General features: G+C 30.6%; 1 protein-coding gene across 1 annotated transcript in view; it reads right to left on the bottom strand.

Annotated features, from left to right (window-relative positions):
* LOC136969250 (ubiquitin carboxyl-terminal hydrolase 24-like) overlaps nucleotides 1-26,614 on the bottom strand; it is a 135,477-nt gene extending 108,863 nt beyond the window's left edge. Inside the window, exons 1-5 of the mRNA XM_067263338.1 lie at nucleotides 26,257-26,614; nucleotides 8,618-8,864; nucleotides 7,073-7,140; nucleotides 5,273-5,419; nucleotides 1,373-1,489 (exon numbers count right to left, since the gene is read on the bottom strand). Coding sequence (XP_067119439.1) covers nucleotides 1,373-1,489; nucleotides 5,273-5,419; nucleotides 7,073-7,140; nucleotides 8,618-8,864; nucleotides 26,257-26,460 — 783 coding nt within the window. The 5' untranslated portion in view covers nucleotides 26,461-26,614. The remainder of the gene's footprint in view (nucleotides 1-1,372; nucleotides 1,490-5,272; nucleotides 5,420-7,072; nucleotides 7,141-8,617; nucleotides 8,865-26,256) is intronic.

Raw genomic sequence — 26,614 nt, 5'->3', positions numbered from 1 at the left:
ATGTCTATTATTTACGAAGATTATTTCATCTGGAAAGAACTATTCCAGGATATGCTTTGCGGCATGAAGTAAACCGAATTTGGTTCTTCCCGTTCTTACCGAAACGTTTAATAAAATTTTATTACAGAATCAAATTTAAAAATGATAATACTATAATATATTTACACCAACAAAATATTAAAAATCAGAAATTTAAGCATCTATGGCATTACAAATTAAGCCAAATCCTAAATAGTTTTGGTGTATCGGAGTCATTATTTAAAGATAACATTAATGATTGGAAATTTGGATATTCACTTTTAATAAACTCCGCAATTTCCCAGGCAATAAACAAAGATCAAAATTCACTATACCAAAGTACTTATCACCCATGGTATATTGATTTATTACAAATTCCGTCTTCATAACCTTATATGTCACAACTAGTTAGTTTAAATGTAAAACGATTAATAATTCAACTCCATTTAAATAAATATACTCTTTTTATTAATAATATTTATATTGATTTAGCAAGATCTTATTGCCCTTTATGTAATTCTGAAGAATTTTCATAATCATCTAATTCACAATTGTCAAGAACTTCATAGCTTGCGTGACTATTATAAAATACCTCAAATATGCAATTATAATTCATTACTCAACTTCCAACTTAATTTAAATAATCTCAGTAAAACGAATCTTTACAAAATATACAATTATTTTGTTAAAATCTCCAAAAAGTACTATTTGAAACATCAAAATTAATGACTGTTATTGTATTCATTGTCTTTGTAATTATAGATGAAACATTATGTATGCAATCATAAAATCGTTGTTTACAGTGTTTATGACTTATCTTTGTATCTTTGTACTTTAAATTTGCTAATTTGTAATCCTTCGAACCACTTGTATTATTCCCCCCATAACAGAGAAATTGTTCTCTTTTTGTATTGCTAATTTGTATTGTATTATTTTTATGTTATTAAACTCTCTACGATAATAAAACAAAAAATAAATAAATAATTATTTTTGGGACAACTGTAATTACATTAATTATTTTCATGATTAAAATGAATTTTGTTATATAATGATTTTATTTTCAAATAGTATTTTAAATAAGAATTTTAGATCTACCAATAACAGATCAATGCACTTTCTGTATAACAATCTGTTTAAATTTTATTAAATTATAAAATTCCATTCTAAAGTCTGTTTTCTTATTTAATCTAATAAAAATTATTAAAATATCAAAATTCTATATACATGAAAATTGTGTTTAGCTACAAAAATTTAATGCCATATACTAAATACTTCATAATTTAATATACAACAATATATTACATATAAATTTAGAAAATAATTAAAATTAAAAAATTCGTTATATTTTGCTTACCAATGTATTCTTAGAAACAGCAAAAGATTGGCTCGGACTAAATCCAGACATCCAATGAATAGTAGTACTAGTTCTATGTTTATTTTTTATATGAAATTCTGAATCTGGATCAAATGCCTAGAGTTTAAAATATAATATGTAGTATATATAATTTAAATATCAGATTTTAACTAATTAATTTAATTGTTGATTTTTGTGAAACCGTGTTGTATTATTCTTCGAAGTATCAAACACAAATTCGTGTTAATAACAACCACTTGGCTTTTTTCCACCTTTATTTAGTTGATACGGTACACGTTTCGGGCCTTATGCCCCTCATCAGTCAACAGTTCTTCCCCCAGTATGGCACTTGTACACGGTAAGTTTGGACATTACAAACTCGAGGATAAAAGTTATAAAATTCTTTTACATTTTGTTGTTCTCTTGCACTTCTTAGTTGATGGTTAATACACAGTACATTTTCAAAAATTTTCGGATTCTGTCTCAACTAAATGAGCCAAAAGTGCTCGAACGACCTTTGAAAATGTACTGTGTATTAACCATCAACTAAGAAGTGCAAGAGAACAACAAAATGTAAAAGAATTTTATAACTTTTATCCTCGAGTTTGTAATGTCCAAACTTACCGTGTACAAGTGCCATACTGGGGGAAGAACTGTTGACTGATGAGGGGCATAAGGCCCGAAACGTGTACCGTATCAACTAAATAAAGGTGGAAAAAAGCCAAGTGGTTGTTATTAACACGAATTTGTGTTTGATACTTCGTTAATTAATTTAAATAAAATAATGATTCAAACAATATAATAATTACTGAAAAATTTTTCAATTTAATAAAGCATTAAATTTATAAAAAATTAAAATATACTTAATATACAGTGTGTACAAGAAACTACTACTACAATAACATAAATCAGTATATTTGTCATTCTAAGTGATGCATAATTGTGTTCTTGGTGTCTGTGAGTGCAGAAACTTTCCAAGTTTTCATTTGTAAAGCCTATGCATAGCATAGGATAGTACAGATGACATGGCAAATGTCAATGTCAAAATGACAACATTACAAAAAGTCCTGATTTATTGAAACAAAGTCTGTTATTGCTGTGCAATGAAACTTCTGCTATGTGTATCAAATAAACTTGCTAAATTTCAAGATTATCAGGCAATGTTCATAACATAACTATTACTAGTTTTAGTTGTGCAGGTTTCAAGGGGTAGAGGTTGCCATAAACAAGCAACATTGATGAGTAAGTACTGATGTAGCTCAAGAAAATTGATTTGCAAGACATGCCAGCTTGTGAGCTAAGAATGCCAAAAACTATCATGCATACATGTTATGCAAACATCTTTTAATTTTATGCCAATAAACTGTAGATGTTGCAAGCACATGAACCAGATGACTGCCTGCACTGATATACAGTATATGCGTAGTGAATATATTGAAGGAAATCAAGAATGACAATCAGAACCAGGCATGCATCTGCTTATCCAATGAAGCCAAATTCCATCTATCAAGAAAGGCCAACAGGTATAATGTGTCTGAGTGCCTAAGAACTCTTATGTGTGCATTGAACAGGTATATGATCGCCAAAAGGTTAATGTGTGGTAAAACCCCTCACCGTAAAAGCTTTTAATCACGTGACCATGATATTTTACGCCTGAGCAGGTCGTAAAACCAACGTAAAAGCGAGTTGAACACTGCTCAACTCGCTTTTACGTTGGTTGGTAAAATATCATGGTCACATGATTGAAAGCTTTTACGGTGAGGAGTTTTACGGCCCTTTTACGGCTAGTGGAGTCCCGGCCTTATGTGTGCATTGAACAGGTATATGATCGCCAAAAGGTTAATGTGTGGTGTACTTTAATGTTAGATTATGTCATTGGTCCCTTCTTTTCAGAGGCTATTGTTGCCTCTACTCTTTCAATTGAATATTTAATTATTTTATTAATTATTATTAATAAATTAATAATATTATTAATTTATTAATAATATTATTATTATTACAGTAGAGCGTCAATAAGTGGAACCACTTGGGGACTGGGGTCCTTCCAGTTAATGATTTGTTCCAGTTTCCGACTTTGTACGAAAAAATACATTAACCTGTCCGATGTTCAAATTTTTCTCCGTTGCGTATCGCTTCCTGTTCAATTTTTCTCCATTGCGTGTCTCTTTGTGTTGAATTTTCGTCGATTTTAAGCCTAACAAAAATTTTTATAATAATCATCGAGGCTATCGTATCGTTAAAAATTATTTCTGCATTTTGTACAAACAAAATAAATATATTAAAGAATATAAAAAACATGAAAATTATACTTTAGAATTAAATTTAGTATCAAAAACATTCGATTCAGCACGACACAGTCCGACTGAAAATCGTTCCACTTTCCGGCCATTCCACTTACCGACGTTCCACTTATTGACGCTCTACTGTAATTATTTTTTTTATAATAAAGAAAATTTCCATTTCCAACAAAAAAATTATCAATTTTTGTTTGCTTTTATTTGATGAGTGGCATTCTCACAGTATTTCTTTTCAACCAAAGTAATAAAAAAATTGATGTGATTATAATTCAGTTTGCCAATAAATGGAAGTGTTACATAATTTTTACTAGATTTAAGTTTGAATTTGTAAAATGTTTGAACTAATGGAATTTACTTAACATATACTGTATAAACTGAATAAAATGTTGTATCTATAAAAAGTAATAACAATATAATCACATAATAGTAATGTAACAGTAAATATGAGGTTTAAATTTGGGAATTTTAGTCACTTTGAAATATAGATATTATATTTACTTTACAAATAAGTAATTAATTAATAAACAAATTCTGTTTGGATTAAACAATCTCATAACCTGTATGTCATTTACTGTTTATTCTAAATGTTAACCCATATCTCTTAGTAAAAAAAAATTATAATTTTAATTGTAATGTTAATTATTACTTTAATATTCTCATTTCATTTATGAATAATAACTAATTTATTTCAAAAATTTTATTCCATAAAGCTGTTAATTAAAATATTATATTTTTATCTTTTTACACAAGTATGAGAATTCACAGATTTTAAAAAAGTTTAAAATGTTAATCATTATAAAATTAAGATTATCTCATTCACATATAATATTTCTATGTGAATGAGAAAATAAATTAGTCATAATCATGTGAAATTCAAAAATTATAAATCATTTTAAATTCAAAATTTTTTATTTCTTATCTTCAGCTCAAACGACAAACTGTACAATATAAATCCGAAATCAAGTTATTGAATTATAATTTTAAATATCAAAACTTATAATTTCAAAAATATCTTGAAACTTTCAAAAATTAATAAGATACTTTAAAAATTATGAAAACTCTGTAACCATTACAGGTATACCTCGAGTTACGTCATTCTAGATTATGCGTCGTTTGTCAAAAAAGTATATGGAAAAGTAAAAATCAAGTTTAAGACATTTTTTTTGACTTACATCCGTCCGCCACAAATATTGAAGTCGTAATATCACTAGAAAAGCGTTAAAAGCACATAAAATCATATTAAAATATGTACATTTACAGTAAATGTTAATATAATCATCACAAATCCTAGAGAACGAAACATGAAAACATCTGTGTTTCTGCGTTGTCATCTTATTTAGTGGTCTTTAAATGCTCATTATTGGCATTTTCCACCGAAGTTTCTACTTACGTCGTAACTACACAAGTAAATTCGACTTATGTCGCCTCTCCTGAAACTAATTACCAACGTAAGGCGAGGTATACCTGTACTTTTATTATATATGATTTGTTTCAAGCTGAGACTGAAGAATCAAATATTCTGAAGGTATCTCTAATTTTTAAAATTTTAAACAGATATTTTGTAAATGTGGTTTATTATCAACAAAATCTAAATTTTAATTACCATTGCTAAAACTACAGAGAGTAATTTTTCAGGTATAGGATCAAGCTTCAGTCTGACTGCTATAAATTCTACAAGTAATTGAAGCATATTATATACACCTTCTTGTACTTCTAAACCCCAAGATCTTACAGCACCAGAAGTGAGTAACTAAAATACAAAAAACATATCAGCCATTTAAAATTCATAATTTATAAAATCAAAATTAACTGTTATAAAATAATAAAAAAAATTAAACATTATAAAAATAAGCATTACTAATGATTATTATGCAGAAGTTAGAATAGTTTTATTTAACCTAGGCAGAATATGAAAAATTTTAATTTTTGCTTTTGAAAAACAAATACATATAATAAGTCACCACTAACATTGTTAATAAGTTCTTGGAAAATGCAACTTTAAAAGAAACAATATATAAAAATACCAATTTTATTATAGGCTAATTGATATAAACAAGAGTTAAGTTCCTATGACATATTTCCAGTCACAGAAGCATCAAATTTCTAAATAAATAACCTCTAGTAAATCTCTAGTAACCTCATTATCTCTTCTTATACAGTAGAAATTCCATTAACTGGATTAAGATGTGAAAAAGGTATGCCAGGATAATCAAAAACATGAATTCACAGGTTAATTGAATTTCCATCTAAAAAACCGTTAAGAACCTGAAACAGAGCCCAGAAGGGGTTTGAAAACATTTACAAAACTATATTTTCATTTATTTGACAACATAAATTCAACAGAAAGTTTCTAATATTCACACCTTTATCCACTACAGTCAAGATCTTCCACTCCACTACTGCAATGGTGTAAAGTTATGTACTATTTTTCTTTCAAAGAGACAAGTTAAGCACAATAAAGTTTATTGAACACTTAACACACACTGAAGACAATGTACACATATACATGTCTGCACAATTTACATAGCACTTCAGTTCATTAAGGAGACTACTCTTTAATCTTCTAAGTGAAAGGGAGTTCCAAGATAGATTTCACTACTATGTCTTTACTCCTACAGTAGACTACTATCTATCACTGTGGTTCTATTCTACCCCAGAAAATTATTCTAAATTCCATTCTATATCTAAAACCTTTTCCTCAAACAAAACTCATAAAATTGTCTACAATTGAATCTATTTGCATTCTACATTCAAACTATCTTTTCAAAATCATTCCGAAAGCATCTTTTTTCAATCAAATACTGTACATCTGTTCTTTTTTCAAATCATCAGTTTAAACTTGATGACTGCAGAAAAATTATCATCATTTTTTCTCCAGGATTGCATGATCCATGTCTAATCCCAATTACAACTACATATTTAATTACAGATATTTTTTTCTACAATAATACAATACAATCTCATCCTAGCAGTCATTCTTTCAAAACAAAACTGAAACTGAAGAATGATAGTCTATATTCTCCTTCTGTGAAACTAACCCATAATAATTAAATTTTCTCAACTTATATTACTAAATTATTTAAGATTCATATGCACATATTTCCTTAATCTTCTGTATTTTTTAACAAGCTTTTTTAATACCAAAATCCTAGTTGGCTAAATCTTTCTTTTATTGAAGCTCAGTTAATGAATTTTCTACTGTATAAAATTTTACATAAAATGTTGCTATATACTTGCAGAGACAGAAACAATCAATTTATTCTGTGAAATAAAATATATTTGTAATACAATTATAATACTATTATTTATAGTTTTCAATTTCTTATAACAGAATCTAAATAAGGTAAATACAATTAAAATGTAAATTTAAAAAATCTACCATAAAAATTTTAAAAAAACTTACTTTTTTGAATGCTTCAGGTAAACATTGGTCAATAAATCTTCTACAGTTTTCATCTGCATCACATAAACCTAATAAAGATAATTTTAAAATTGCATTATATATTATAATCCATTTTCTCACAAAAGAATTTTTACATAAAGCAGTATTGGAAAAAATTTTGAACATACAAGAAATTGAAATTACTTGATTTGAACACTGTTCTAAATTTATAGATTTGAGCATTCTAATTTAAATGGAAGAAACGATTAGCTTTAAGAAGTGTGTTTGCATCATTTTCTAAGTAAAACAGTGATATTTTACCTGCCTGCTTAAACAATGGCTCCAATCAAAGAATTTATTAATGATGTGAGAAAACAAATTATAAAGCTATTACAAGATAGAAAAAAACCAAAGAAAAGTTGCAATGTGTATTGTTAGGAACTGTAAATTACACTTGAAAAAAGTTTAAAGACACAGGAGTCATAAAAAAAAATTATGTCAAAAATGATTGTCCTAAAAATCGGCAAGGCTCAAGATCATCTATTGAAAAAAAAAACTGCTTAAAAAATCAAAAATTGTCTTCCAAACAATTAAATGCAGAATGGAAAAAAAAATAAAACAAACAAACAAGCAATCTCATGTCATTCAGTCTATTTTTACTGTTCTATCACAAGAACAGTAAAAAAATAGACTGAATGACATGAGATTTTTATTTTCAAAGCCAAAACAAACTCCTTTCTGACCAAGAAACAAAAAACAAGTGCTTAAAATGGTCAAGACAAAACAAAAATTATACCAAAGAAGACTTGAAAAAGTTTGTTTTTTCAGTTGAGAGTCATATACGCATTGGATGTAGTGATGATGCAGGATAATTCATTTAGAGATGCACACATGAGAAATTAAGGAAGACTGTCTGAATACAAACAATATTTTCAAGATTCTACAATGATTCAATAAATGAAATAAACTTCATTAATGGAAGGAATTAGTTACAACTTTTAATTTATACACCATAATCTGTATTTAAGCTTTTTGTTCTCTAATATGTATATTTCCATTTTTTTTTAAATTTATTACTATTCCACTCTTTTCATTGTAACCAATAACTAAATGATGACTACTTAACTTAATTGAAATTACTTCAAAAACAAATTTTATGCTTTAGACTATTTTAATGCATTCCAGAACAATTAATATTCTATTACATTACAATTAAGCATTTAATTAATTTAATTACAACAGCATATTTCTAAAATATATATATAAATATTATTAAAAATTAAATAGGGTAGATGTACCAGTTTTGGTCAGAAAACAAATTTTAACTTAAAAATATAATCCCAAATAAAACAAACTTTTATTGTTAACTGTGTGAACAGTTAACAATAAAAGTTTGTTTCATTGGACAGATTTGAATATGTGGTGATTATATTTTTAAGTTAAATTTGTTTTCTGGCCAGAACTGGTACACTGGCCAAAACTGGTACATCTACCCTATGTCTTATTCTACACTGAAAATTTCTAATCTCTAATATATATATGTATATATATTAAAAAAATCTTTACCTTCTCGAGCCAAATGTATTGCACTAAAAAGGCACTTTCCCAAGGATTCTTCTCGTTTATAAGGTATGGACCACTGATCAGTATATACACGTGTTTCCAATTCATATAAGTTAGTAGTTGGAAATTCAAGCCATTGATTGTCTTGATCAGTTCCAAGTTTTTCAGAATCCTGTTTAGGACAATTTATAAAATCTGGTTTGTCCAAACCAGTTGTTTCAACAAACTTTGACTGTGTTGTTGAATGGCTCTGTACAAGAAAAATATTTGATGAGACAATATATAAACTAAAAATAAATAAGACTAATATATCAACATCATCTCTAAACCCAATTTATTACTTAAACCAAATAAAGTGCCAAATTATTAGGTTATCATTTAGATAAGTTAATGATTAGAAACTAACTCATTTGTCTAGAGCAGGCCTGGCCAACCCAAATTGTTTCGTGGGCCACTTTGATCACAAGTAACATTACAGTGGACCACAATTTAGGCAAACATGCTTTTAAAAAAAGTAAAACAAATACAAAATGAATAAGATTTTATTGTTATACCAAGAGTTCATACTCGAACTTGCGCATTAGAACAATGACACATGCAAATTTTAGTTTATTTAATTGTTTTGGTATACACATAATGGAAAACAAAAGTTTTAATAGATATATAATATTGCTTAGCAGGCCACACAATTTAACGTGACGGGCCACGGGTCGACCAGGCCTGGTCTAGAGATAGGCAGTTAGATACTTCCCAACAAGTAAGATTAAATGATGATTATTTATATTACAACAGATTTATTTTCAGTAAAACATTGAAAATTTATTCATTAGAACTTTGTAAAAAATTTATTCTAGTAGCACACAAATTACTGTATTTAAGGCATATAAGATACTTTTGTCCAAAAAAAGGAAAAAAAGGTCCTGCATCTTAACTCTGAAATAAAACCTGTTTTAAAAATAATATTAACTAGAACTTAAGCATAGAAATTCATAAAAGCTGGTTACAACTATTAAATAGAATATCTTAAAAAGTATATTTATACAGTTGTAGGCATGGCTGTCTGTAGCATTCTGGGAGGGAGAAGTTACACGCTGTGAGACATGCGGGGAAAACAGTCAAGTTAGCGGGAAAAGTAAGTGGGAAGACGTAGCGCGGAAGGTGCCAGACAGATGCCCACCAGATACAACATATGTATATTACGTAACAGACTGAAGAGGGGCGAAAGCCCAAAATGTGTCTCTGTAAAGATTATGGATTAAATAGATGAATTTGCCAAGTGTCTATAAATTCGCTAAGTCGTGACACCAAACAAAACAAAAAAAACCTGTTTAGTTAAACATAAAATTATTATTATTTGATTTGTGTTATAGCTAAATTGCTTTTTGCATCTATTGAATACTTATGTAGAATATTTTAATGGTGAATGACTTGCTTTAAACTCCTCTGATAATAAAAGTGTGCATTTCTAATTTTACTTTTTATGAACTAGAATACAGTAAAAAAAATTGGCATCAAATGCCAAGGGCATGCAATGGCTTAAACATACTAAACATTTTTTCCTGATTATTCTGTGTTGAAATGAAGATGCAACTTATATGCCATAAAATATGGTAATTAATAAATATGCATCAATGCTGGGTTAAGAGTTTCTGTGTATAGATATAGATATAATATATCTAGAAAAAATTTCCAACATTTGACATGTCAAAACTATATTATTAAATGGAGTCAAGTTTTAAAAATTCATTCTAATGACTTCTCACTAAAATACAAACTTAATAAAAAAATGTAAAAATTAAAAACAATTATTAATTATTAAAAAATTTAATAAAATACCAAGAAAATTTAATTTTAGTTGTAGGTTTATATTTGTTTTAATATATACAGTTGTAAATAAAATTTTAAAAATTTTCTTATATCATTTAAAAGTAATCACAATCAATAAGTAGGTCTAAACTAAAAATAGAGTAAACTGTATGGATTAACAAATCCAAATCCAGTTTATTTAATAATTCACAAAATATTCCATTTTACCTAATATTTTGATTATCTGAAGTATCCTAAGACACTGTTATTTCAGACATTTCTAATGAAATATTAAATAAAGAATCAATTTTATCTTCAAATGTCTCTAATTTATAAATTTTTTATTGAATATATTATATTTCTATTATAATGACAGTAAACAAAATTGATATTTGTCATCATCTGTTTAATTATTTTTTTCATCTTTACACACACAATAATAAAATCCAGCAAGAAGTTGCTTAACTTTCCTAAGAGTTAAAATTGCATGTGGTGCCATCTGTTATGACATTTTATTAAAAACAAACTTTTTAATTTCCAGGATAAAGATGAGTTTTATAAACACAAGATACAACACACGATCCTCCTCCCCATCTACTTGACCTTCAACTTTCATAATTTAACATACACAAACACTCATATATACAGAAAAAACCCCCAAATTTTTTTGCATTTCTAGACATTTCGAGATCCTGAGTCCAAAAATGTAAAAATCTGGGGGGTCATTTTTTAACCAATCGCCACACTTTCACTCTGTTATACATAACAGCCATAAAAGTAATAAAATAGACATAACTGAATGTTTTGAAATAATTTAAGTCATTTGTCATAATGACACATACTAATGTGATGACTTTTATTATATTTTCATTTTACAGAAAATTAGTACTGTAATATATTAACTTTTACTTTATAAGGAAACAGTTTAAAAATAAACTGTATGTTAAATGTTCATTGTAATTATCATTCTTTTAAAATTTTGTTGCTTGCAATTTACACAAATTAATAAATTACCAATTTTATAAAATATACGTATGGAATAATTATCATTTTTACATTTTTTTCTAAAGAAATTATTTTTAAAAATGATATATATTTACTTTGTTCTAAAATTATACACGATGAGTCATTCTATACACAGGGATATTTCATTTTGCACTTCAAATTTCTATTTAATTTTCTACTTGTCTTCCAATTCCACATATTTTTATTGTTACAAGTATTGAAAATATTCTAAATTTGAAATTTTTGTTACATTTTTTTATTTATATTAATATAAATAATTAAAAAACAAATAAACTTTGAAGTTTTTATTTAACTTTGTTTTAATCTGGGGATAGCTTAATATTAATTTAACTTTCAAAATAATTTATGTTTATTTTTCTAATTCTTAGACTTTATAATTTTTTATGAGTAAAACTAAATAATTATTATATAAATAACATATTTACAAAAATTAGTGTTTTAATAAATTTTAAAAGATTTTCAATGCAAATATAAACCATCCATAAGCCCAACAGTTATATTAAAACCAAATGATTATCGGATTGGATCAGGCTATATTCCTGTTACTATTAATAATTAAATGCTAATTTGGCTTTGAGGTAGACATTAAATGACATCTCTTATTAAATTTAATAATTATAATTAAATAAAAATAATAATATACAAAACAATTTTGCAATTTTAATCATCCATCATACAGATAATGCAAGACAAACAATAAATCAAAAAATTTCAGACAGGCTGCCAATCTAGAAAACCAAGATGTGACCTCACAGTCGGCACCTCTTTGATGCCTTGTCAGGACTGACATCACTGTGTCTTCCAGACACAGAAATTTTGAAGGCAGTTACATTAGTTTTTGCATGAGCGATCATGTCGCAGGCTTTCAGACTCGGAATGGAGGCGAATGAAGACCCAGAAGAAGTACACTCCACAAGATAGCATTTAACAAAAATACCCATTTTTTAATCGGTATTATTTACATGGTTTGTATTGTCATTACAGACCAAAAAGGGTGCTTAGCACAACTGCTAAAGATGGATATATCTTATAAAAGGAAGGGGAAGCTTATCATAACCCTGACTGAGAGAGAGAGCTCACATTCACTCGCAAGGCAATAATTACCTTAAACACTTCTTGGTCCTATGATGTTATGACGTACCAATGTCCGTCGATGGGAATCTCAGCAATTTGGTCTAGATGGATAGCATCTAGAGGGAGATATCTCGCAAGGCAATAATTACCTTAAACACTTCTTGGTCCTATGATGTTATGACGTACCAATGTCCGTCGATGGGAATCTCAGCAATTTGGTCTAGATGGATAGCATCTAGAGGGAGATATCTTTTCTGTGAGGCAGTGATTGGCGATGGCTGGAATCAGCAGTTCAGATCACATAAACACAGTTAGGGTAGGGTTGCTGACGACTGATCTTGATTGTCATCACCCCCTGTGACTTTAATGCCCACTCCCCTACATGGGGCAGAAATTGCCTGGACAGGAGTGGCAGCCTTCTTGAGGAGTTCTTTGCTCGGAATGACTTATTATCCTCAACAACCCTTTCTCACTCCCAACCTACAGTTCACAGTATGGGGAGTCATGGATTAATCTGACTGTCAGCAGTTCTGGCCTCTACACAAATATCGTTAATTGGAGGGTCTTCCCAGATGAAACCCTAAGTGACCATGCCTACATCGCTTACGATTTACCCAGCTTTGGGGTTGACAGGGTCTCAAGTTATACTATACGACCCAAATTTGCACATAACCATGCCAACTGGGATGAAATAAAGGCCTACCTTGAAGAACATCTGATTTCATGCTACTCAGAGAATCATACCAAGGCCAAGAAGCAAGTTGATCATAATATTCATATTATTACAAATTCGTGTGAGAAATATATTCCAAAAAGAATTCCAACCAGAAGGAGTGTCCCTTGGTGACTTACGGCGCACAACCAGAAAACTAAGGACTACATATCAAAGTTGCAGAGACAATGTCATCAGAAGCCAACACAGAGAAGCCTACCTCAACAGCCAAAGACAATACAAAGAGGCGATCAAAGCTGAAAAGCTGCGCAGCTGACGCGAGTTTTGCTCAAGAACTTCTTCCAACCCATGGGGCTATATCACAAAAATGTGTAGTAACAGGTTGCGAAAGACTAAAATTATGACTGACCATGGTGACCATGGTGCTGGGGATAACCCTACTACACTCTTACAGGCAACGTCATCTCAGCTAAACATCTTTTGCCCCAAGGATAACCCAGAGCTGGACATGGAGTGGCAGCATAAGATCCGTTTGGAGGCGGACAGACTAAATGATACCGAAGACATACCGCCATTCTCCATGGAGAGATAAAAAGGGCCTTCCAGGCCTTAGGGAAATGCAAAGCTCCAGGCCCTGATGATATAACACCTGAAATTGCTATTAATCTCTGGAATATAATCCCAACTCATCTGACAAACCTATACAACAGCTGTCTTCAACATGCAATTTTCCCACGAGCATGGAAACAAGCAAGGGTGGTCCCAGTTCCCAAGCCTGGTTCGTCCAATGACACCAGGCCAATCTCCCAAGTACTTGGAAAGGTCCTCGAGAGGCTCATCACCACTAGGCTGACTTGGTTCACTGAACACACCAAATGTCTGAGCGAGACTCAATTTGGCTTCCGACCCCAGAGGTCGGCCAAAGATGCCATTGAATACACAGTGAATAATATTAACCGATTACTGCAAAATTATAAATATGTCCTAGGAGTAAGCCTAGATATCTCTAAGGCTTTTGACAGCACGTGGTGGCCCCTAGTGACACAACAACTCCGTCAAATAAATTGCCCAAGAAACCTACTAAAACTACTACTGGACTATTTTAAAGAAAGAGCGGCACTTCTCCATTATGGCCATCACGAAGTACATAAGAACATCACTAAAAGCTGTCTGCAGGGGTCCATTTGTGGGCTCCTGCTCTGGAACATTACATTTGATCCCTTTCTGAGAGAAAACTTTGGACAGGCAGCCTGCACAGCATATGCAGATGATGCTATGATGCTCCTGGGCAGACGCTCAAGGGCTGAGCTCGAGAGCAAAGGCAATTTGTTACTGCAACTTATACACAACTGGGGTATCAATCACAAGCTACAATTCAACTCTCTTAAGACAAAAGCCATTGTCTTCAACTCTCTAGGCAAGGCCAACCTATACCTTCGACCTCCTTCAATCAAAATGAATGGCAATACCATTAAAGTGGATAAAACTATAAAGTATCTGGGGGTGATCCTGGACTTCCGTCTCTCATAGGACAAGCATGTTGAATATGTTACTGATCGCACTGACCTCATCATGCAAGCTTACAATCAGGTGGCCAAAAGAGACTGGGGACTTTCTTCAGAAGCCCTCTCCACTATTTACAATAGCATCTTCATCCCTATTGTCGCTTATGCTTGTGGCACTTGGGGTTGGGCCGCACCGCCAGTAATCTCAGCCTGCAGGTGATTGCTCGTACACTCCCAATTTATCTGGATATTGCATGAAAACAAAAGATACAACAAATTAAATGGGGTATGAATATTCAGATTGGCTCTGTCACTCTGACTCATGGCGACATTGAATGGCCCTCGCCATATTGCAACGCTGCTTTCACAGGAAATTCTACTTATGACATCTCTAACAGCAATACTACTTCTTCCCTAGACATATTCACAGATGGTTCAAAGATCAACTGTAATGTTGGTTGCAGCTTTGTAACCTATGCTGGACACACTGAGATCTGCAATCAAAAGTATCGCCTCAACAAACAAACTGCACCGTCTTTCAGGCAGAACTGCTTGCTATCTGGATGGCCATTGAGTGGGTCAATGATAACTTTTATAATTCAGCAGTTCACATCTTCACCAATTCCATGTCTGCCTACAAATCCATACACAGTCTAGAGCTCCACCCTATTGCACAGGAGATCAGGAGCAAAATTAATTCCTCCAGTTGCACTTTTAGTGTATCTTAGATCAGATCCCATCAGGGGACACTGGGTAATGAGAGAGCAGACTCCTTAGCAAAGGCAGCTGCTCTTGACTCCACTATTGGTATCTGTTACAGCAAGATCAGTCATAATGTCCTTAGACGTCTTCTTTGGGAGGATGCCGTCAACCTCTGGCAAGAAACTTGGAATCAAAACAACCAATCCATAACTTACAGCTTTATTCCAGACTTAAATCACTTTCTCAGCTTGGACTGGTTCACACCAGATTACTACACCTCTCAGCTCCAAACCAATCATGGTAAGTTTGCAAGCTACCTCTTCAGGTTTGCACTTAGCACCAGCAATTGGTGCCATCTGCTTCTTCAAGAGCACAACATAGGGTGGCCATGCCAACTAAAAGACATCTGGACTAACCGTGAAATCTTCCTTTGCTTTAAAAGACTTACTAGACAAATCATTCATGTTACGCATCAAATTATCAACTGTTAACTTGGCATATTTATGTTAACAATTTAATTACCCATCTCTGTTCTTAATTTTATATTTTTCTTTTTTGTATACTATTTCTTATGCGTTTATGTATCATATTCCTTACTACTGCTCATATTTTGTGTATTGACTATATCTGCAATTGTTTAGTGAATTTTTGTTTATATTGTAATATATTTTATCTCATTTTCCTCCTTTGCTTATGTATTTTTCATGACATTGTATCCCACCTCTGTTATTTACACACCTTATTTTTCTTTTTACTTATGTAATACTGTTCATTTATAAACATTATTATCATTTTATTTTGTATACTTCCTCCCTGGTAATGCTTTCTGCGAGGCCATGGTATGTACTGTACGTAGTACCTCAATAAAAAGATTGATTGATTGATTGATTGTCATCACCCCCTTTTCAGCTATGTCTAGCATTGCTGGACATGCATTTTTATGCATTAATAAAATAATTGAATTGAATTGTCATCACCCCCTCCTTTTTTATTAGGGGTCTTCCTGGGTTTTTCCCGTGACTTAAGATTTTTAGTATTTTGGGACCAATAATCAAATATTCGCTCGTTGGTTCCGGGTAACACATTCAATGTGTTACCTTCAATAAGGAAGTATGTCCATGGGAAACAGTTTTAATTGTCTTTAACATTTTTTTTTTCATTTTGTCTCAATTTTTTTCGAAAAACAAAAATTAAACAAAATATTTTCACCAATTTTGGCTCTCATAAAAGACAGTACACAAATTATTAATATTTACAAAAACTAGTGTTTTTATTAGTGTTTTAATAAATTTTAAAATATTTTCAATGCATCTATCATTCATTTATAGTATGATGATACATTTATCTAGAACAGTCATGAGAACCCACTTTACAATGTAATTTTATCTTTGTTTTTTTGCCTCATCCCATTGAGTACCACTAATTAACCTGATTTTCATAATAAAGAACATTCAAATTAAACACAAAGACCAACAAATTTAATAAAAACAAACATTTTCTTCTGTTTTCAAACGGTCACCTTCAGGTAACATCTAGTAGAATCTTGTTTTAACAGATCACAGAACAATGAATTTCTCAAAAAAACAGATTTTTTCCAGGTCCTGCCAAATCAATGTAACTTTATCTCCTTTTAGAAGATCAATTACTTAGAATAATGGATTTTTTTCTACCCCAATCAATTTTAAACTGCATTTTTTCAATGTTTAGTAATATTTGGGTGTTTCTGGAAATTTATAGAGTTCAATGCACTTGTTACATCTGGAATATGCACAGTCCAATTGAAGAATTGTATGAAGAGAGTCAGCAGGCTGATAAGGTTGAGGAGAAGCCACCTAGTGAATGCTCTGATGCTGGTCCAAGTGTAGTGCTGAAATTTAGCAAGGCCCTCAGTATTTTCAAGTTATGAAGACCATTCTGATGAGTTTCAGTATAATTGAACAGACTGTAATGTACTGTACATGGCATTGCTAATATCGAGCCATTGTTGTATTCACTAGGCAGAAAACTGACAACAAAACAAACCAAAATGGATGTGTTTTTTAACAAACTGTAAAGTCAAGCAAAGTGCTAGAGCATATGTAATTTGCTTTTTTTTGTGCTTATAATATATACAGTTTCTGTCAGCTTTGTCATACACATGTATAGCATATTATACACATATGTTACAAACATACATGTTTCTATAGAATAAAGAATATAGATCTCAAGAAACTAAATAATTTCAAGTAGTCCTACTGGTATTTCTTATACATAGAAGTTAAAAAACAAAAATATTTCAAAACATATTATTTCTTGGATGTGCGAAAAATCTTTTGTTTGCGATATAATGGATTTTCAAAAGAATAAATGATTTTTGGTGGCCTGAGCCACCAAAAATCATTTATTCTTTTGAATCACCAAAAATTAAAATGAGATTCTTCTGTTTATGAAATGCAAAACGGAACACTCATTTTAAAAAACAGAACATAATATAAATCAAAATTTTCAGTAATTAGAAACTTTTGCATGCACAGTTCAGCAGCTGCAAATAGGGAATAAGTTATTTACAACATGTAATAATTTGCAAAAATAAAAATTATTATTAAGGAGAACTATGTGAGCTCATAGAGTGCCTGTCAAGCTTAAGAAAAAACTCTTTATAATTGATAGCAGTACATTTCTTAGATATCAATTCATTTGAGATACTTTAGATGGGATGAGTTCAGAAGAGTGGTGTAAAAGGTGTGCTCTGTCAAACTCAACTTGAGCATCTTTATCACTTACAAAGGTAACCAGTTCCATCCCTTCTTGACACTAAATTCATGTTCCGTGATCCTCATAAACAGGCATCTAGCAGTAGCACCATTGTATTCATAAGAATGGTTTATCCTGTGGTTTTGTAAAGTACCTGACAAGTAGCAATTCTCAGTTGGATCCTATCATTCCTCATCAATGAGAAAAGTGTAGGCTTCTCCTATACACTATCTTAAGTTTAGTGGACTGTGCAATCTCTCTGTAGTTGTTGGATAGGGTCTTGTTATAGGAAATGACCACATAACCATCATTGTGATGTATCTGTTATCTAGGTTGTTGTTATAGTATAAGCACCCTAATTAGCTGAAATAGCCATGCTGTTTGGCTAATGCTGCAATGTAATGTAGCTTGTCTTCCCTATCTTGTGATTAGGAATAATAACAATGCTCACAGGCTCTTCTAATTAGAGTTCTACAGGAAACCTTCTTGTAAAAAAAAGTTCATGAGATTGTGCAGGGATAAAGAATGAACAGTAGGTGCCTTTACAATATTCTTTCATTGTTAGCTGTACTGTAATTAGTAGGTCCAGGAAGTGCACTTGGAAGTAATTTTGCTGTTCGTCTGCAGATAGAGGCCATATGCATTGTTGTTGAAACTCCATAAGAAGCTCGTTAGATCATTTGGCTATGCCAAATAATCAGTATGTCGTCAACATATCTAGCATACAAAATAATGCAATCCATAAAGGGAGGTAAGATATTTTGTTCCAGTTGTTGTATCACCATTTCTAAGATGGAGAAAAAGTGTTTAGAGAAATCCTCAATGTTACAGATGTTTCACATAATTCACAAAAACATGGTTTGATACAAATGAATATGTAGTGCTACGCGACTATTGTGTTTGATTTCTGTATTGTTTGTGATTTTTTGTATTCCGTTAACTGTGTCGGGTTTTCACCATGTATCACGTCATGCAGCTACGCTCTGCCGATTGGCTTACCCTGTGTCACATGATAGAGAAATTCCCCGGATGGAGGGAGGTATAAAAGGGAATGTACGAACTGAGAAAGTACCTTTTTCCTTCAACTGGCGCTTCGGACGTTTGGACGTATACGATATTAGGAAGACAAAGGAAGGATCGTTAACGAGAAGGGTCACCGGTTCTGCGCCAGGAAGACGGAGGTACACATCGTATAATTATCGTGAGGTTACATACTCAGTTTTTGAGCGTTAATTTTCTCTAATTGTCGGAAGAACCGAAAATCTTGTAATTAATTAATCGTATGATTAACCTTTGTAATATATAGATATAAGTTAATTGATACTTGGTGTATATATAAATAAACGTGTTAAATTCCTGTAAATTTTTTTGTGAAGTCCTCATTTTATACCCATCTCACAGAAATAATATACCTCGGTATATTAGTTATCTACAAATGGAAACAAGGACTCAAAATCACAAACCATGAAGTAGATGTTATCAGAGTACACAACTTGCTGGAGTCTAATAAGCACTTCCTCAGGATTGGAGACTGTGTATGGATAGTCCTAATGGTTGTTGCTGATGTTTCACACTATGCATTCTATTAAAAAGATTGCTAGTTCAAGACAGAGAATTCAAAGCATTATTAGAACACTCAAGAATTTATGTTGTTCCACTTTAGTAAGTCCCAAAGTAATATGGCTTTATTCACTATTAAATAAAGATATACAGTAGTCACATTAAAAAATTTGACAGGACAAATTCACATTTAGAATTCAAGAAATATATATTGTTTCTAAATATACAGTAGTCCATTATTTTGCACATGTCAGGATCAATCAAATCAAATGAAATCAAATAAGTGATATATTAGATGGTACAATATATCTGTCTACCTGTGTATTCTCAATCTCCATGCTAACTTGCTTTTTTTGCAGGTCATTTTTCATACAATGGTAGTTTCAATGCCAATGTTTAGAATAAGTTAATATTTCTTTGCCAGTAAAAATCTAATGACAAAAACTTTTTTAAAATATTATTGGCGAAAGTGCTTTTATATAAATAAATAACTGACACACACCAGAGAAATATAAAAATAATCCTTCAATAAAACCTTTAACTGGTGTGGGGTATGATCGCTCGTGATTACTGTTGGATTCGAAGTTCGCTAGTTCAAATTTCGTTCCAAAAACAGCTGGTCTTCGTTATAACAGATTGTTACAAAGAACGTAGCTTAAAGATGGACCCAGAGAGGGATCAAAAAACGTTAGCGTACACAATTTAATCATACCCCACGCCGGTAAAAGGTTTATTGAAGGATTATTTGCACTTTTGTATTTATACAAAATTAAGAAAAGATGCAATTTATCTGAATGAGCAATATAATAAAATAATATAAAGATTGATTAATTTAATGCACTTTCTCACCACACTGGGCGGTATAAATTCAACACACACAACGTGCAACCAATAACCAGCGTAAAAATTTCAAAACGGCAAACGTTTTCAATGCCCCTCCTGGGCTCTTCCTCAGGCTTAACTTGTTTCTTCCGTTGGAACTGGATTCTTTAATTTAAAGGTTTAAATGAATCTCTCTCTACAGCATGGAAATTCTTATTGGACGATAAATCTTAATTTAATTAATATTGTATTTATATTTAAGAGAGAATTTTAAGTATTATAACGTGCACATATCGAATCCCCATTGGTAGAAAAGATATTTGAAATAGCTCATGGATTCCTTCCATGTTCGGAATTTTGAAAACAGGGCATGTTCCAATTTTAAAAAACCTTTAAATTAAAGAATCCAGTTCCAACAGAAGAAACAAATTAAGCCTGAGGAAGAGCCCAGCAGGGCATTGAAAACGTTTGCCATTTTGAAATTTTCACACCGGTTATTGGTCGTGCGTTGTGTGTGTTGAATACAATAAAACATGATGTAAAGAGTATTTAATTATTAAAGAAACATGTTATTTTTTTAAAAACTCTATGTCATATGACCAATTAAACTTTTGAAATCAATAGTTACAGACTGGCAAAGGCTATGCAATAAGAGATATTACTGTTTTATTATATAAAAATCATTGTTATTTTGATGCAGAAATTCAAATTACTATCATAATTTCATTTTATGTTTGCTACTGTAACTACTTGCAAATAAACTGGTTAAAAACAAACCCTGATAACCAATACAAATTTATTTGATAAGTATTTTTGATCTTTCAATAGATCATTTTCAATCTATGCAGTTAAAATAAACTTGAACATGATACATAACTATGTATAAGGTTCTAATTTTAAACATTACATAATACTTACAAAAATAGACCATTATAAAATAATCTATTTTTGTAACTTTTCAATATTTCTGAATCTTTTTAACTGTTGACCAAGCATGATTTATTGAAAGATTGAAAGTACTCATTGAATAAACAAATTTGAAACAGTTATCAAGGTTTATTTTTAGACATTATAATTTGAAGAAACTAGTTTATGCTAAGAGAAGATGCAAAAACAATTGTTCAAGTTGACAAAAGTTTGATTTGTGAAAGAAAACGTGTCAAATACAATAGAGACTTATAAATGAAAAGTTTCATTGGTACTCTAGTGCTCTTGGCACAATACCAAAAGTAATACTACATTTTCATAAATAAAATTATAGCAACAAAATTAGATGGTTTGGATTATTTTTCTAAAATTTAGATTAATGTAGATTGTTTTAAAGCAATTTAAAAACAAATAGTAAACCATACTACTAGATTTTACCAAGAGACTTTTATGTCAATTAATTATGAAGAGTGATGATCAAGTGAATTTGTTCTTAATGTACACAGAATTGCCACTTCCTAACTTTAATAATTAAATAATTTTAGATAAATTTTAAATTTAAAAATAATTACTAAACTTAAAAATGAAATGCAATTATATCAGTTTTAAATAACAAATTTATTACAGTAATATTTTTGCAATTAATACAAATGACGAGATAAAAACCTAGCAGTTTAGTTCACCATTTTATTTACAGTATAAGAATGTATGTATGTTTATGCATATATATATGTATATATTGAAACAGGCTACCATTACCATTGCCTCGGCCAATGAGATGAAGCCTTATATTATTATTAGTAAACGGAAAGCATTTATCTGTTTAACTCACACATTTAGAGTGCCTCTCAATCTATTGTAATTCAAAAATATCAATATAATTTACCATCTGTCTAAGTTTAATTAACTATTGTAATTTCTTGAAAATAACCTACAGGTTAACTGTGTTTTAAGTCAATTTAGAATGGCTGCAGGTTATATGCCATTGTGAATTATTTATCAATTTTAAATTGTAATTACAAGCTTGCCCAACAGCTTTTCCTTTTCTAAAGTTACTAAGAGCAACATTAAATATGAAAAATCCTTTACAAGTTGCATATATTCATTTGCCATTGAGATTTTTCATGAAACCACTAGACATGTATTGGTTTGCCTCACATTTAATTTTCTCCAGTTCTCTGTCATTCCATTAATCATTATACATATATAATATAGATATTATTCATGGTAAAATCTTTTTCTCTAAGTTTTTTGAGTTTATTTTGGCATTTATTATTATTATTATTATTATTATTATTATAAAAATTATAAAAAATGCCAAAAAAAAACAAAATACAAACTTTTAAACATAAATCAATAAGAAAATAACACAAAAACAATACCAAATGAGATTAACTGTTTGTAAATAATGATTAAAGTTCCAAGTTCGTAGATATACCTACGTAAACTTCAACATTCAAAGAACACCAGGATGAAATCCACACGTACCTGAACCTGTTACCGATGTTGGTGATATGACAGAAATATCATAAATATTTTCGAACCTTAATAGTTCTTCTTCAGATGATATGAAAAAAGATAAGCAACAGAACGCAGAAAATAGAACATGGATATTTAAATAGAATCGAACCCACGTCTTTTGTAAAATCATTGGATCGGACATGCGCAATCAACACGGGTAGATGGCGATTCAAGATCTGCGTCGATGAGGGCCTGCCATGCGACGGACAAATTGAGTTCTTCTTTATAATTTATGCACATGGTGGTGTGGCTAGATCTATAAATGGAGATAGCTTCCTACCACCTCAGGCGCTCAGGGTGAGGAAAGGTAATGATGAGCCTTGCTTCGTTGAAGGTTGGTTCGATGTCAGAATCGGCCACGTAAACTGTAAGAGCAATAGAGCTCCTCCCATGTAGAATGTCAGCATTGTGCTCACGTATTCTGATTGCCAAGGAGTGTTTGGTTGTACAGATGTAAATAAAGTTCCTGTCACACCTGTGGTCCTTAAGAGGTATCGAGTAAATGCCCGGGAATCCTTCCTGTTGTGGAGTATGTCCAAGATGGTAGTACATCTTCTGTATGTGATCTTAATGCAGCATTTGTTGGCAATCTCCTTATATAACAATGCAATGTACAGATTATACGTGATGGGGATCAGTGTTTCATCTTCCGGAGGGTTGTCATCACTGGAGCAGATGGTGGACCCATGTATGGAGAGGTGGTAACGTTTAATTAACCTACCGATTAGCTTATGGTACTCATGGATGATTGCTAGGTGTTTAATATGTGCTAATCCAATGGCTAGAGTTCCTGGCGTGGACAAATGAAAAAACGCCCTCCTGGTTAACATGTTGAATGCGGCAATCTTGTACTGGAATGGGTCACATGACCCAACCGGGATGTAAAAGGAGGCCTCATATGGTTTACAGTAGACTGAGGTGTGGATAGTCGACCCTTCGATCTTGATGTTTAGATCCAAGAAGTGAACCTCAGTATTGTTAGCCTGTTCGATTTCTATGGTTAAGCCATAGAAACCGAACAGGCTAAGCCATGTCATTAACCGATTCCACAAATACCGTCACATCAGGTAACTATTATATATATATAACATGTTTTTTCATATGTAGACTTTATATTTAATTATTTGCTCAATAAATAATTTATATTCATTTTTATATGTTTTACATATATATATATATATATATATATATATTACTAATATTTTTATATCATTAATATAATTATATTATAAATGCAATTATATAAATATTATATAATTAATATTATAAATATAATTATATATTTTTCCATTATATAATATATATACAAATATAAGATATAAAAATATTAGTATATATACTAATATTTTTTTCTTATTTCATGTAAATAAAATAGTTTAGTTCTGAAGTTATCAATTTAATTCACATCTCCAAATAGAGGCATAAATGGCTTGTGGCTGTTGTTGAGATTAGTACACCTGCTACTTCCTGGTTCTCCCTTGGGTACAGTTGGAAGACAATAGCAAAGAAGAGAGAAAAGTTGTAACAAAATCTTTACAGTGAAAACTGCAGGAATTCTATTACTATGGACTGACAGAAATAGAACATTAAACTGAGTTTCTTTTAAAATATATTCATACAATTCACTGAAAAATTTTGTGAATTCCTATGGAGGTTAAATCAGAAAAAATCTAAATGTTTGTTATTCTGAAAAGTTCATTAATTATAAGCTTAATAATAATGAAATTCAACTGTAGATATAAATAAAAAAATTGTTTTTAGTTGTTTTATTCATTTTAAGGTTTTATGTCTTTTTCTACATTTTTAGCAAGTTTTAGTTTTACTAGTTGTATTCCTTTTTATCTTGTTTTAAATCCTTTGTAACTTCAGCAGAAATGTAAATATAATTTCAGTTTTAACAAATGTATATGGACTGAAGCAAACAGCCTGAAATACATATCCATTCCATTGCACTATATAAAGTTTATTTTATTCATCTAATTGTGTTCCTGTGTGATAAGTTCTATTTAGCAATTTTGTGCTTATTCCCAAAGAAACAAATTGTTCCTTTTTATATTCTAATATACACAAAATAAATTCATATCTGAATTCAGTCTGAACTTTTTATAGATTTCCACTGCATTATTACACTTCATTTTCTCTTAAATATTATTATTATTAGATCAAAAACAGCTTGCTGGCTTTAAAATGAAAGTTAATAGTTGTATGTGTTACAATTCATCCAACATTTGTGAGTAATTGTTACTATTATAATATAAAATTCCTCAACAATTCAAACAAACAAGCTTAGATTTAGAAGGCTATATAAACTTTTCTATTTAGCATTTCTGATGGAGGAAGTGACTAAAGATTCCTATTATATATTTCATATATTTGATGTCAATTTGTTCAAGACTCAATAATATTTATATTAATAACAAAGGTTCTATTTAATATTGATAACATAACCATAAATAACTGCTGATGCTTAATTGCCTCCAAAGAATCGTCAATTAATTTCAACTGTTCCAAGTTTTTACACAAAAAGCAAGATTTTTAATAATTGCGCCCAAAACTGTCATCATAAAAATACAATTAAAATATTAAGAAATAAATTATTTTTTTATATTGTTCTTTGAATTTATGACAAATAGCAATTTTGTATTATTTATATAGTATATAGTCATTTCAAATTTATGATAATTTATCACAGCTGATTCTCGTTTTCATTGCTTGCAAAATATTGGTAATTTGCCAATTGGAAGTTTTTCTTTGTTCTTCCTTAAACATTGATCACCACAGTTATACATTCTAAATATAACAATATACAAAACAAATTGTCTTCGTTTTCTTTTTCTACAAATCAAATAATCTCATACGAAATAAAACTGTTTCTTTACCTGTAAGATCTCATTGAAATCAAATTATTTCTTATATAAAACTCTATATTTCTTAATTACATATCTAAAAGATTCTAAAATCTTTTACTTCCTCAATTTTTTTTTAAATTTAGTTTCCATGCTAGATATAATTTTAACCATTACATGAGTATGGATAATGATGGCTTCAATAGCTAGACGTTGAGAGTTGTAATATAATTTATTCATATAGCCTAAACTTTTCAACTAAAGCCTTTTTAATTTTAAAAGTTAAAATTATATCTGGAAAGCATTGAAAACATAATATATATATCTACCATATAAATATATATTTATTGCTTGTCATTTATTGTATTTAAAAATATATATAAATAAATACCTTGCATTTTTATTACACCTACATGCTTGTTTACATTTTATATTCACAATACTCACCTCGTCAGATGATGTTTGGATCTGGCTATCTTTCATTTCAATGTCATCATCATGCGATCTTTCATTTGTTAATATCGCTACTGCTTCGTTAATATCCCCTTTGCTAATTCTCAAAGCTCTTTTGATTTCATTAATATCCGAAAAACCCATGGATAGTAAAGTCATGCTTGATACACATTCTTCTTCTTGATCCATGGTTGACATTGTGCATTATTTAAACTGTCGGTAGCATTAAATAAAATAACGAGTCTAATAAAATAATAATAAAATTTCAATGATTTAAACTCGACTACACGCCTATTCTATACACTAATACCACGCTAAGAAATGCACATTGCACGCCATTTTGAATTTCATT

The sequence above is a fragment of the Centruroides vittatus genome, unplaced genomic scaffold (genome assembly GCF_030686945.1).
Source record: "Centruroides vittatus isolate TY-2023 unplaced genomic scaffold, ASM3068694v2 contig_1773, whole genome shotgun sequence".
Classification (NCBI taxonomy): domain Eukaryota; kingdom Metazoa; phylum Arthropoda; class Arachnida; order Scorpiones; family Buthidae; genus Centruroides; species Centruroides vittatus.
The sequence above is the reverse complement of the archived record's forward strand: the minus strand, read 5'-3'. Positions and strand labels throughout refer to the sequence as shown.